Consider the following 14,519-nt stretch of genomic DNA (forward strand, 5'->3'; position numbering starts at 1 on the left):
TCTGCATTGTTAGAAGTTCTCAGTACATCTCCCCATGTAGCAGGCGGTGCTTGGTTATGAATTTGTATTACACCATGATCAGGCTGCTGGGCTGGAGGAAGGGAGCTGTGCTAAACACACATTTCTAAGAGGCAGTTTTGAATAAGCTAGGGCAGTCTGAGGCAGGGGAAAGGACAGACAGGGATGCTATGCAATTATTTGCCCAAGGGCACAAGGCAAACCCTGAGCAGAGAGAACCGATCTTCAGTCACAGCCACAAACCCAGCCTTCTTTTTCCAGCATCCTCACAGAAACAATGCCATAGTTCCTTCCCTTGCTTCACTAGAAGCAGCCAGAGCTCCACCTGACAGCATCTTCCCATTCCTCTCCTGCTTCAGGCTGCATTACTAGGTGCTTTGGGTAACACAGCCCAGCCCTGCCAGGAAGGGGAGCAAGGGAACAGTGGGTCTGACCCCAAAGCGGTATGTCTGTGTCTTGAAATCATCTAATAGGGAAATGATCTATTTCAAAGCTTGACACAACCCCCCTTCTTCCAGCTTTACATACTCCAATGGAAAGACCACAGCAGAAAATCAAAGAAACCTGTTTGGAAAAGGATTATGTCCTAACAATACCCTGGAGTCAAAAATCAGACCTCTGAGTCTGCTTCTGCAGACAGAAAGGCCCTTCCTAAGCAGAAAACCCATCAGTACAGTGAAGCCCCCAGCTAGCAAAGGGACAGAGACCCTGGGCAATCAATGCACTGAGTGCTAGGCCAGGAGCTGAAGTTCCTTCCATTGCCTACAGCTGATGCCTGCAGAGGTCAAGAGGTAAAGAGCAAGGAGGAGAAAAGTAGTTAAGTCAAAAGAATTACTGAATTAATGTCTCTTGAATCAAGGGGCATTGATCATGTGTGAAGACAGAGGGATTTCATCAGAGAAGAGCCCAAGAGCAGCAGGTGGAAAGCAGCTGCAGTTTCACAGCTCGGGCTTAAACAAGTGGTGCTACAGATGCATTGTGCACTCTCAAGCGGTAAACCATCATTAATTCACACACACTAACAACCCTGCTGCAGGGCACCATGACAAGAGAAGGGCCAGCCACAGGAAAGGGAGAAGATGGAACCCAATGCAAGGGCCTGACACTCCAAGAAAAGGAAAAAAAAACAGGATCGCTGGTTAAAAGATGTGCCACAGTTTATGCAAATGATTTAACTGGTATTTGCTGGGGTGCTTAGGCATTACACCTCTTCTCCAAGCTGGAAGAAACAGCAGCCCCATGTGGGCACCCAGGTTGGCATCCCTGTGTGAGACATCCAAAGTTACAAACCTTATCTTCCACTCCAATGGCTCAGTGCTTCTGCATCTGCTCCAGTGGAGCTGTCCTCATTTACACCAGCTGCAGATCTGACCTCTGGCTGCTGGGCAATGGCAACTGTGGCTCCAGCACACTGCAGTTTGGGCAGCAAACACACATGCCTTGTTAACATCCAGTGCCCACCCTTCTTTTAAATCCATCAACTAATATAAGGTTAGCAAAGGGGAAGTAGCAGCTCACACTGATGGGAAATCCCTAAACTGTTAGGTCCCTTTCAGAGCAATTTCTGTTGACAGTGTTACAGAACTGAGTGTGCACCTATAACCACCCCTTTGTTACACAGGGAATTTAATGGCTAATCAAATACAAAAACAGAGCCCAAAACCTAGTCCATGCTGCATCTACTGTGCTTTAATCTGGTGTCATTCTGCACAGTCAAGGACCTCTCTGCTCTTGCCTGTTGTTGGCTCAAGAAAATTTCAAAACAAACTTGGTCTTATTCTTCCATGCCAGAAATTCAGCTCTTATCTGAAAAAGTGAAGGCTCCATTGAGCTTTTCCAGTCAGCTCCAGGTCAGGCTGTCCCCCAAAGCAGCATTCAATTCTGAAGGCTCCAGAGAGCTTTGGTACCATTGCTTTATACTTCACAGTACTGGGCTTCTGCCACATCAGCCTCTGCCTCTCCTTCTAGGACACTACTTGAGCTAGGGTCACCAGAGATTTACACCATGAACTCTCTTTGGCTTATGGGCTTGCTCTAAATAGGTATTTATCCAATCCATCCCAGTAGGACTATCTGAATGAACAGGGAATGAGCTGGCTTATTTATAAGCCAATTTAAGAGGTAAAATGCATACCACAGCCACACAGAACACCTCATCCCCAAAACAAACAAAGCAGGGAACAAGGCTCACAAAAGAGCAGTTTTGAGAGCTAAGGAGTTGTAATGTTTTAACTGTTTTCATTTTTTTAATTACTTTTTCACACAGGTGTGAAGAGCACATACAAATTGAAAGCACTCAGCTTTGAATAAATATGTGTGTGAATGATGCAAGTTGATCAAGGGATGCAGAAAATTCCTTCAAACTTTACGAAAGAGAATGAAAATATCTCCAAATGGTATGGGCTGTATCTTTAGAAAGTACGCTGCAAGACTCCTCAACAGGATTTTGCAGTCATATGCAAACAGGCTTTGCCAAGTGACACCAAGCAAAATTTTCCCTCTGAAAACCTCAATATTTGGGTGCTGATTTATTTAGAAGAGTAGGAACAAGCACTGCAGAGCAGCCCCACAAGCCTCTTTGCACAGATTCCCGACAAAGATTCACCCTGCGCTACTGTCAGCTCTCTTAGTGCAACTTGAGAGACCTGGTAAACAAACAGCAATGCGTTCTTCTCACTTATGTCATTTACTTAACACCAGGTTCAGTGTTTGCTCTGCTTGCTAATTCTCCTGGTTTTTCAGGCTAGGAATGTGGAGAGAGCAGAATCACTGGATGACACACTGATACCTGATGAAATTTCCACAAGAGAAATACAAGAATTAGTCCTGATTTTTCAGCCATCTCACTTGTGGTTCTCCTCACTTGCACAACAGTAAATGTGGCAAGAAGTACCAAGCCAGTGGATCCTTCATTCATAAAGGGGCCAAGAGAATTAAAAAGAAATTAGATACAACAGTGGGGGGAGAATGGAAAAAGTTTGATATTTACAGAGCAGTAACCTTCTGGATGAAGACAGATTCCACTAGACACCAGTCTGCATGTTTTGATGCTTATAAGCCTTTGGGAGAGCCTCAGCACAGACGGTGCCACACAGCATTGTCCTGTGAGGTCAGTCTAGTTTCAGACTTCCCACCTGAACTGATGAAACTGCAGTGATTTACACCACTCTGATACAGCCCTGGGCTTGCTGTACCACATTACCTTTGATTAGCATGGTATTTGTGGTTGCTTCTTACTTCATTAACTGCAGTAAGTGCAGAGGAAAGAACTACCTGACAGAAAGCTGTTTTCTAAATAAATCCATACAAGAAGGCAGCAGCACTACTGAATCCCAGGCAGACAGAAGCTGGTATAAACTCATGGACCTCAGGGACATTTCTTTGCTTTTATCTGACTTCAAAGCATCTCAGCCTGTTTGTCACTCTTGGGTTTTGGCCACAGAAAAATGGAGCCATCGGGATGTTTGGCATTGCTAGAGAATGGCAGGAGGGACAGCTGATGGAGCAAGGACAGTGGGATTCAGGACTCCATTGGCTTGGGAAAGAGCATTGCTTGCAACAGGAAAAGATGGATTCTCCATGCTTCTGTTTTAGCAGCAAATATTTTACTTTGCAAATGCAAACAGGTCTTCATCATACAGTAACTCCCTGGATACTTCCCCAAGCACTGAAGGCTACAGGAATTCCCTTGGACCCAACTGCAGTACATTCACAATGCCTCAAGAAAGCAACTTCCCACAGAAATTTCTCTGGCAGCTAACGCAGACGTGCAGCCAAGCTAATGAATAACACTGTCTGCTTGTACCTATCTTGGCTCTGATGCCTGCTGTCCCCTGAGCAGAAACTAAGAGGCACTGATAGAGTTTTCCACCTCTTAGTTCACCCCAGATGTGCAAACTGACTGGAACAAAGTCATGTCTGGTATACACAGGATTTTTGATTCTTAAAGGAATAGCTCCCACGGCATCCCTCATCCTATCTGTGCTAGTCACAGTGTGGATGAGCTGAGGCCTAGATAACACCTCTGCTAATTAGCCTCTCTGCTAACAATCATTACAGCTGATTCAACACAGTACATAACCTCAGTTCAGAGCGCTGGTCTCTACTGCAATCTGCAGGGACGCTGCAGGATTCTGCAATGTGAGGACAGTTTGTGCCTTCAGCTGGGAAATCCCATCCTGGGCAGTTAAATCCCATGTAAAAGTATAACTGAGAGCACAGTTTAACTTCCACCAAAGTCAAGACCTGTTTTGCCTTCACTACAAGAGCAATTGGACAGGTTGCCTAACCTCCTCCCCTTTCAGTGGCAAGGTAAAAGTAGATTAGTCCCACCCCAGGGCCTTGATATAAGCAAAAGGAATGTGAAAGAGATGTTAGTGGAGGAAAGAGAAAAAGGCCCATAAGCGTCTGTAAACAAACCCCATGGTCCCAAACCAGAGCCGAGTGAAGCTTCTTGCTGGACTGCCCAAAAAGGGAGCAGAAGCTTCCATCACCATTCACTGTGTGACCACTGAGCCCTTCAGCTTATTTCTGCACATGGTGAACCCAGGTTCATGTTTGCTGCAGCTGAGATACTGATCTCAAACAAAAAAGCAGCCTCGGGCAGGCAAGAGCCATCCTGCAGATGGTGTCCCCATCTCAGAGAGGGTGTCCAGCCCTGAGGTGAAGAGACCAGGGACTCTGCAGATTGTTGCAGCACCGGGCAACAACCCGACACCCTTTGAGAAACAAGCAGGAATAACTACACTACATCACTGTCTCTCCATTGCCTAACCCAGAAAGCTTTCAAACCTGCTTAAAAGCTTCTACCAGAAACCATCAGCTTCTGGGAGACCTTCCTAACAAGCATCAGCAGAGTAAAATCCTTTTTAAGATAGTGCTTGATCAACTGATGGATGGGATTTCACAGCTGTCAAGAGATAGCTGGGGACTGCACTGCATGATCCTGGAGGTCCCTTTCAGTCTGTCTATATTGGTATGTATGCATCTATCTATCTATCTATAGAAAAACATTAGCAAGCTACTCGGCCTGCACTCACCACACACTTCTCAGCAAAAGCAAGAGGGACTTGAATGCTCCAAGAATAAATGATTCAGCTCCATCTTGTGTTTCTGCTTTTGATATACTAAGCAGGACTCCAGCTTGTCAGGATAAAATCCAGACAGCTGCAATATATGTACAAAATTCGGACAATTCAGATTAAAACCCCATTTTTCCTCTGTGTTTCTCTGAATACTTCCCCCCTCCCAACAACCATCCTGAAAGGAAGAGAGGAAGTGGGAGGATTTCCCACAATCTGTGTTCAGCTCAGAAACCCCAGCTCCCTGAATTATGCTTGATTGTGCCTTAGCACAGATTATTTTGAAACGATCATCTGCGAGAGCCACACAATCAGCATCCTGTCAAAGGAAAGCAAAAACTGGGGCAGTTCCTGATGAGGTCTGTAAAAAGCCCTTTGGTCTCCTTTCCAAAGCGAAGCACACTGCACTTAACAGCAATCGCCCAGGGCCCGGCAATCATGTACTGATGCATGAATGCTGCTTTCAAGAACAGTTCATCAAGGCACTCTGGGGTCATCACATGCTGCAGCGAGAATCACAGTCTCCCTGGGTCAGAAATTAAGGGCACACACATATCCCAAAGAGTATTTTGCACTGAGAGGTGGTGTAATTGCAGAAGAGAATTCAACACCTGATGACTCTGTCCTTTCACATGAGCTGCAGGTACTCACTACAACCACTCAACACAGCAAAAAGATCAGACAAAAAGGGACAGTCACTATTTCGGCACATTTGTCTTGCTGTTCAAAGCCTGGTCCCTCAAAAAATGACACCCAGATACTTTTGCAAGAGGTTCACTGCTCAGATCCACAGGTGGTTTGGTTCCTAATGCCCAGCCCCAAGGGGGACTGGCTTGAGATGTCAATAGCCTCTCCCCTTGGCTTTGTTATGCAGCTCTGAGGGAGCAATCTGAGCTCTGGCCATGAAATCACTCCTTCAGTTATATCCTACTGCCACATTTGACTCAACAGACTCTTTCTCCCTCCCCTAACAAGCAAACATCAAGCAGCAGCAGTAAACCCCTGCAGAAACACAGGCTCCCTCAGGGCAGGTGTGACTTCACCTTCTGATTTCCAAATATCTGTGAGAAATTGCATGACTATTATCATTTCAAGCAACATTACAGTTCCATGTCTGATAGCTACATCAATGAAATACATGGCTAAAGCTCTCTGCCACGAAAAGGTGTTTTGGAAGCAAAGCTAAGCACTCAAGGAAGAATAAGCCTAATCAAGAACACACGGAGTGAACCTGATGTATCCGAGTACTTTCATATGAAGTTGTCCAGATACTCATATACCTTGCTGCATGTGACTCAAAGCAGGAAAGTGAAGCCAAAACCTTATTAAAAGGCCTGGTACTTATTAGATTTGCCTCGTTTTGGAGAACACCAAAGGCTGGATCCAGCTCTACTCCTGCTCTGTGTCAGCACAGACTGAACACATTCATCCTCCATCAAGAGCAGGCTCTGGAAGACAGGCTCCTCTTGCACAGCAAGCCCTTACTGGGTTTCATAACAGGCAAGAGGAGCAAGATGCTCCCAGCATCCAATGGCTCATGCCATGCTAACATGCCGGTGGAGAGCCCCTGTGCTCCTGGGAGCAGGTCAGCAACTACCTGTGCTGTGGTGGACCCTGGCAGCCCAATACTCGCTGGGTGCTCCCACTTGGGGTCCTATCTGCTGGCAACTTTGGGAGCAGTGACTGTATCTCAAGGAAGGACAAGAGCATGGGGCACCAAAACTGCTCTGGTACATGGGCTTCATCTTTGTAAGAGCACTGAAAAGGAGGCACTGAGGAGGGGATCAGGACAAGCCCTTCGCAGCAGCAACAGGCACCACCATATTCTTTCCTCCCACTATTCCACGTAACATGGTTATCCTCCTTCCCAGCCCTCTCAAGGGGCATCATTACAAGTGATGGCCTGAGCCCACATGTACCCAAAGACCCAATATAGAACACAGAGCAGCAGCCCAGCAGTTTACATGCTCCATGGAGCCACACAGACTGTGAACAGCACAACAGGAACAATCCTGAAAAGTGATTTGGCCAAGCCCCTTTTGACAGGGGTGTCATGCACCTCCCCATCTCCCCAACAGCTTGTCACAGGTCCCTCCACCTGCTCTTGCCTGCACAGATTTGCTGGAGCAGAGGACAGTTATTTCAATGCTCATCCAAGGAGTGATGCCTATCCCCTTGTGTCCTGTCTGCCTGCATCCGAGTCACTTCTGCCCCAGTTCCTTTGGTGAGGGTGTCACTGGAGCAAGGAGGGAGGGAGACAATGGGGAGGAGGGATGGAGTCAAGCTGAAGCTAATGATGCCTCAAGCGACAGCACCTACTCCTCCAGCGAGGACGTGTGTGGGAGTGAGTATGCTCAAGAGGAGCTGATCAGTATTCAGTGAAAGGCTCTGCCACCGCACTGCCTGCTCTCATCCCTCCTCCTCCCAATGACTCGGAGTCCGGGAGAAGGCAGCAGCCCTTTCTCAGCACCACCCCATGGTGCCTCACTCCCACATCCCTGTCCTCCCCTGTAGTGGATTTTGTGCCTCCCTCTTCACACAAGTATCCCTCCATGTAATTTCTCCAGCTCTGCAGCACTGATGTCCCTGATCCACCACAGACCATCACCCGCTGGCCCTGCAGCTTCTTTGGCAGAGCCTTGGCCTGTGGGCACCCACCAGCATGGCATGATTTGGGGACCACAGGTGCATCACTTGCCCGATGACAGCCTCCCTGTGCTGGGAAGCAACTCCCCTCTCAATGAGGGATGCAAAACGCAGCCCTCGTGCGGGAGAGGATGGGTGGCAATGCTCCAACCCTGCCAGCATGGGGAAGGTAGAACATGTGGGGCAAGTTGTGCTGGACGAACAACCCTCCATAGCTAGCTACCCACCGCGGGGCTTAGCCGGGGCTGCTGGTGCAGGCCGCCACGGAGCTCACCTTGTGGAGCTTCCACATGGCGCCCAGGGCCTTGACTTCGTGGCTGGAATGCTTGCCCTCCTCCAGGCACTGGTAGCAGACGGGGCTCTTGCACTGCACGCAATACATGCTGTGGTTCTCCAGCTCATGGTCGGTGCAGGTGGAGATCTTGCGGGGGCTGAGGCGGCGGCTGACGCGACCCTGTGCCGGCGGGACCAGGCGGTGCTTGGCCAGCGGGCCCCGCGGCGGGTGGCACCGCAGGCGGCAGGGATCGCAGTAGAAGACGTCGCACTGCTCGCACATGACGGCCGCCTCCTTGGGCGCCTTCTCGCAGAGCTGGCAGCGCAGAGCCGCCGCCCTGCCCTGCTGGTAGCGGTCGATGACGCCCTCCAGCAGCCGGTTGCGGGGGAAGCCCCGCAGCCCGCGCTCGTCCAACACCAGGCTGCGGTGGCACTGCGGGCAGGTGAGGCAGGCGTTGCGCGGCGGCGGCGGCGGCGCCAAGGCCGCGGGGGGCGGCGGGGCGGTCGGCGGGAAGACGCGGACGCCGTTGGGGGACTTCTGGCAAGGGGTGGTGGGAGCGCTGGCGAAGCCGCCGTAGGAGCCATAGCCGCTGTCCGCCTCGCTATACAGGCTCATCTTATCCAGGTCCAGGTAGTCATAGTCGGAGACGGCTGAGCCCGAGGCGCGACGGCTCTGCGGAGACTCCGTCTCCGGTGTCTGCACCAAGATGTTGCGGGCGCACGCCTGGCACAGGTTGTGCGAGCAGGGCAGGATGATGGGCTCCCGGTAAAAGGAGCCGCACACCGGACATTTCAGCTCCTCTTCCATTTCTTCCATAGGGAAGGAAGAGCACCGGCAACGGCCGCGGCACAGCGACAAAACGCTCCCGCACCGCCCCGCGGCTCAGCACCGACTGCCGCCAGACAGCCCCGCCCCGCGCCTCGCCATTGGCCCGAAGCCGCCGGGAAGGGCGGGACGCGTAGACCGATTGGCTCCGCCCCCCTCCCGCCCCCCGTGGGCCGTGCGGCGGGGGTGTCACCGCGGGGCTCCGGTGCGGAGCGGCGGGGGGGTTGAGGCGTGGGTCTGGCTTGGGGGCTGCCTCTGCTCCCCCGGCGCGGCTCCGTGCTCGCTCCCACAGGGAGCATCCCCACGGGCACGGGCGCGGGCGCCTCGCTTTCCCCCCGTGGGGCCTGCAGCAGCTGCCCCGGGGTGCCCCCAAGATGGCGGCATCCTTTAGGCTCCTACACTGCAGCGGCCCCAGGCCCACATCCTGGCCTGCGAAGGGCTGCGGCGGCCTCGCTGCCGGCAGCAGGTGACCCGCAGGATCCTGCTACGTGCTGCTGGCCTGTCAGGATTGTGTTGGGTCGGTGACCACAGGGTACTGTGGTGGTCCACATGGTCCGATGGCCACAGGATGCTTTGCAGCCTCTCTCCTTTTTTTTACGGGACCCAGCAAGTGAAGCTCGGCTGTGGGGGGCTTTGAGGGGCAAAGAGGCTGAGCCATGGGGCCCTGGCTGCAAGAAGGAGCCCCCATCCCAGGGAGAGTGTATTTGGGTGAGCGTTTTGCAGAGGACAGGGTGTGTGTGCAATACAGGGGGGCTCCAGCAAGTTCCCCTCTGACAGCACAAGGTGAGTTTTGGAGCTGGGAGTGCTGGAGGTTTGCAACCTGCTGAGGGGCTGGGCGGTGAGCCTGTAGTAATAGTGATTAGAATAGCCACATGTATCTAATAAATGCAACAAGCTCAGCAATGCTATAGCTTCCTATTAATCACCTCTGTAAGATGACTGTGCTGATACGCAGGCTGTCACGCTGTGGTCCCTGAGCCTGGACACCTGAGCACCCCATGGGATGCTGCTCTGGCTGTGGAGAGCAGGGAGGGGGCCTGGTGGGACTCCTGCAGCTGGCTTGTCAACCATGCCTGCTCTGAAGGTCGTCTAAGGTCTTTGAAAATACCCTGGCAACATGCAGTGCGGCATAGCTGTTCCTTCTCAGCCAATGGAAAAATAAGATTACTTGGAATGTCTGTGTTACCTCATTCCCCTCTCTCTGCACATGTTTGGGGCTGCCCCTTAGAGCAGTTGCTCTGTGCCTCCCTTGTTGTTGTTATCTTTGGGTCTCTCTTGGGAGAGGACCCATGATGTGAGATGCACAGTATGAGAGTACAGGGACAGACAGTCCAGCCTGTGGCTTCAGATGGAGCTCAGAGGAGCTGCAGATCCTCTGTGAAGCTGCTGTGGGAGCAGCAAGAGCCTGAGAACGTTGGCTTCTGATCCTGTGAGTGGGGTAGGGGACCCAAAGAAAAGGATGAACCCTTGCCAGCATTCACAGGCAGTTACTGAGGGTGCAGGGAGACTGCCTTTGGGATCCTGATGCTCCAACAGCATGGGGTGACACAGGGAGGTTGGTGGCAAAGCTGGGGAGACTGAGGCAGGCTCACAGCAACTGCCCAGTAACTGTGAGAGGGGGAGGGCTGGATTCTGACAGGCATTGAGGGTTTGACCAGTTTGGGGCCAAGGGCCAAGACCTGAGCTCAGCTGGAGCCCTGGGACCCTGGGCAGAGGGGTGGGAGAGCCCCTGGTGAGGCTCATAAGCCCTCACAGCCCTGACAGTGTGTGATGGTCCCCACTGGTGGGGATAATGTCCAGGATCATCCAAGAGGTGAAGTGATTTGCTTAGGGCTGGAAATGTAAGGAAAAAATGGGACAGTCACAGAATCACAGAATGGTTTGTGTTGGAAAGAACCTTCAAGCTCACCCAGTTCCAACCCCTGCCACACCTTCCACTGGACCAGGTTGCTCCAAGCCCTGTCCAACCTGGCCTTGGACACTGCCAGGGATGGGGCAGCCACAGCTTCTCTGGGCAACCTGTGCCAGTGCCTCAGCACCCTCACAGGGAAGAGCTTCTGCCTAAAATCTGGTCTAAATCTCCCCTCTGCCAGTTTAAAGCCATTCTTCCTTGTTCTGTCCTTACAGGCCCTTGTCAAAAGCCCCTCTGTAGCTTTCTTTTTGGCCCCTTTAGGCACTGGGAGCTGCTCTAAGGTCTCCTCGGAGCCTTCTTTTTTCCAGTCTCAACAAGCCCAGCTCTTGTGTGTCCATAGCAGAGGTGCTCCAGCCCTGGCAGCATCTTCATGGTCTCCTCTGGACTTGCCTGCACAGGTCAACATCCCTCTTGTGTTGGGAGCCCTAGCGATGGACGCAGTGCTCCTGGTGGTGTCTCACAAGGGTGGAATAGAGGGGGGATTCACTGGTGCTCTCTCCTCTGGCTGCTTGTTACACACGTCCAGAGAGCTGGGAACTGGTGTAGGTCCCTCTACTCCAGCAATCGAGGCTATTTGCTGGAATAGCCAAACCACATAATGCACTTACCACTGCTCTTGGCCACACCCGTTTCCATGATGGGGAGATGGCAGAAGTATTGAAGGCACCCCAGGGCTGTCTGCCCCCCACTCAAGAGTTGTGTGCCTGGACAAAAGGCTGCCTTCCCCCTTTGTGAGGAGCCATTTTCGCTGAGCCACGCTGTTAATCTGAGTTTTGTGCAGATTAAAGGGATAAGGTGTGAGTGGTGATGGCAGCAGGGCCCTATTGCTGCCATGCTTATTTTATCCCTCTGTGGATACCTGGGTGACACCGTAGCCCAGGACTGCTGATCCTGAGCTGTGGTGTTTCATAGGCAAGCATGGGGACACACGAGGGAGAGCACTGCTCCCTGCATGCCTGCCCATTAGCCAACAGCTAGGGTAGGTACAGAAGAGGTTTGAGTGGGGTTTATCAGATTGAGCCTTGCAAGGCCCAGTCCATTGCAGGCCCAGCTAAGGGCAGGGACATGGAGGGGTTATTTCCATCCCCAGTGGGTTTGTGCAGTTCCTGGAATCCAGTGAGCAGGTAGAATTTCAAGCTCCTGCATTGGTATTCAGAAGGAGAAGGAGCCCAGGAGCTGAAATGCACAAGGAAGGTGCTGCCATTTCTCAACCTGATAAGGAGGAGCAAGTGAAAAGGAGAAAATGACTTTCTGAGCATTTCTCATACAGCAGCTTTGTGCTTTCCTCTCTGCTTCTCCAAGCTCATGCTCACTTCATATTGATCACTGACACCATGGCTTCCCATGGACTCTGCTGAGCATTCCTCATTTTCTCCCCTTTGATGTCTGCTCAGAGTTGTTCATTTGTTTCCTGCTGTCATTCCTCTAGCTGCCCTGTTGCCAAAGTGAAGCTATCATTCCTTGTTTGCTCTGCCTCTTGCTTCCTGTGGCCATTTTTTACTCTGGCAGGTATGTGATGTCATTTCTGCTGTAGTGATATACTGGTCATGTAAATAGGAAGAAAGAGGAAAAAGCCCTGCAAAGAAGAATGCAGCCAGTGCATTGGGAAGCAACCCTTGGTCATAAACATTCAGCTGTTTTCTTTTTGGCACAGCAGCTTATATCTTCACTTTCATCTCACCATGAGGCAAGAGTCCCTGTGCTCTGGCTCTGTATTATTTACAATGATCAGCCCTGTTACTGCCCTGAGAACTGTGCAGCATGCAGCTATGAACCTGCAATAATTACTTGACCCAGCTTCTACATCCATTTATCTAATGTTGCTGAGCAGTGATTACAAATTAAAGGAGCAAGAAGTCATCTTGTTCTAAGCTGGCTCTTGCTTTTGTCATGTATCTTTTGCCAGGAGCCTCAGCTTTGGAAATGGCCCCGGATCCCAACGGAACGGTGTATATCTGTTTCTGCTGCGTCCAGCCTCTGCTCTGGGAGTTGTGGAAGATGTCACTGGGCTGAGATGAATTACAGTCATTGGGACTCTATGTAAGTGCGGTTGCGTCCTTGTGGTGATTCATAATGACAAGAGGGACTGTTATCATGAACTGTTATCAACCGCCTGCTCCTGGCCATTCCCCTCCATACCCCACCTGGTCTGTTTGCTTTGTCTGCTGGAAATGCAGATTAGAAATCAGTAACAAGCTTAGATATATTGACAGGAGCAAGACGGGGCAGTGGGCGATGCTGTTTGGATTGTCTATGGTAGATCACGACAAGACTGCAACACCACTGCGGCTATGTTCAACCCATCAGAAAACCACAGTACCTGGGCTGTGACACAAGGGCTGGAGGTGGCCTCTGGTGTTGGGACCTGCTCCCATATCTGCCTCCAGCCTCTGTCCCAGCCACCTCCTTTGGCTCATGGCATACAACTGCTGCATTGTGTCTCTGAGTTGTTCCTTGAGAAAAAGGAATATAGGGAAAGAGAAGATGAGCAGATGCCATGAGGCCCCAAGGGACCACGAATAGGGAGGTGGAAGAGAATGGAGAGCATGAGAGCCCCTCACCCCACCCACTTCCCTGACAGGATGGAGGTGATGGTGGGGATAATGACCACGACTTGCCCAGTGCTGGGAGCTGGAGGGAAGAATTGAGTGCAATATTCTGGAGTTATCTTGAGGAATGGAAAATCTTCATCGCAAAGTGGCACAAAAGGTCTGAACCTTGGTGTTTCTCCATGGAAATTCTGCAGTATTTAATTCCATTAAATCCCTATGAGAGGAAGGTGGTGGTGACACAAAGGTGGAGGTGGGTAGCTGAGAGCACGTCTCCACCCCACTGCAGCAAGATCCACAGGGGATGCAGAGCTCCTGGGCAGGACACCACAGGCACAGAGGGCTGGGAACCCAGCCCATGAGGCAGGGGCTGTTTCCTCCATTGTATCAACTAAGTATGTTCTTATTGTTAATATTACCTTGATGACAAATAACTGAACTTCATTTGCTTTGGCCAACAGTGGTTTCTTAAACCTCCATTGTTTTACGTTTATGCCTGTGTATGTGCAAACACACGTTCGTTACAAAATCTTCCCCCCAAATCCCCACCAGCAAAAGGATTACAGGACAGAAGAAAGGCAGGACTTGGGTAATCAATAGTATTCATGTCTCCAGAACAAGGAGCAGTGGGATACAAAGCTGAAGGCTGTCTGTTGCTAATTAATCTGCCAGCATCATCCCTGCAATGATGATCAATCTCCATCCACCGGGCAGAACAGGAGCCTGCCTGCATCTCCCCACAGGTGGGTCTCAGCAAGGTGCTAGGTTTGCCCCCACCTTGGCCCCTCTCCGCCCCCATATTGCACAGGGTCCTCAGGTCCAGGGTAGGGTTTCAAGGGGAGAGGTGGACTGAACAGACAATGGCATACCAGCATATAGTGTATGTGCAGGTAACGGGTAGCTGGGAGGGTGAGTTTAGGTTGATTTATGAGGGTCTGAGCTGTGCTGGAACTAATATATGAGAAGAATGAGCTGAGACAAAGAGATCTGCAGTCTCCTTTGTTCATCGCACTCCCATAACACCCTGAGGAGATAAATATCTGTGGATGAGAGGTCAGGGCTCCCTTCCTGAAAGGAAGGAGTCAGAACATGGTTGGGGTGCCCCATGGCCTTCCCAAAGGTCCCCTGTGATGCTGGAGAGGCCTCAGGTGTCTGATGCAAGCAGATGATCTTCCACTGCTGCAAACCTGCTTCAGGCTCTGGAGATGCATGGT

The 14,519-nt window shown here is 51.1% G+C and overlaps 1 protein-coding gene across 3 annotated transcripts in view; it reads right to left on the reverse strand.

The window, feature by feature from the left end:
- The window catches only part of TRIM9 (tripartite motif containing 9), a 59,361-nt gene extending 50,515 nt beyond the window's left edge, over positions 1 to 8,846 (reverse strand). For all 3 annotated transcript variants that reach the window (XM_031051978.2, XM_034062484.1, XM_034062485.1), the window contains exon 1: positions 8,020 to 8,846. In XM_031051978.2, the coding sequence (XP_030907838.2) occupies positions 8,020 to 8,835 (816 nt within the window). In that variant the 5' untranslated portion in view covers positions 8,836 to 8,846. The remainder of the gene's footprint in view (positions 1 to 8,019) is intronic.
- Positions 8,847 to 14,519: the final 5,673 nt, after the last annotated feature.

This window comes from Melopsittacus undulatus, chromosome 4 (assembly GCF_012275295.1).
Source record: "Melopsittacus undulatus isolate bMelUnd1 chromosome 4, bMelUnd1.mat.Z, whole genome shotgun sequence".
Lineage (NCBI taxonomy): Eukaryota > Metazoa > Chordata > Aves > Psittaciformes > Psittaculidae > Melopsittacus > Melopsittacus undulatus.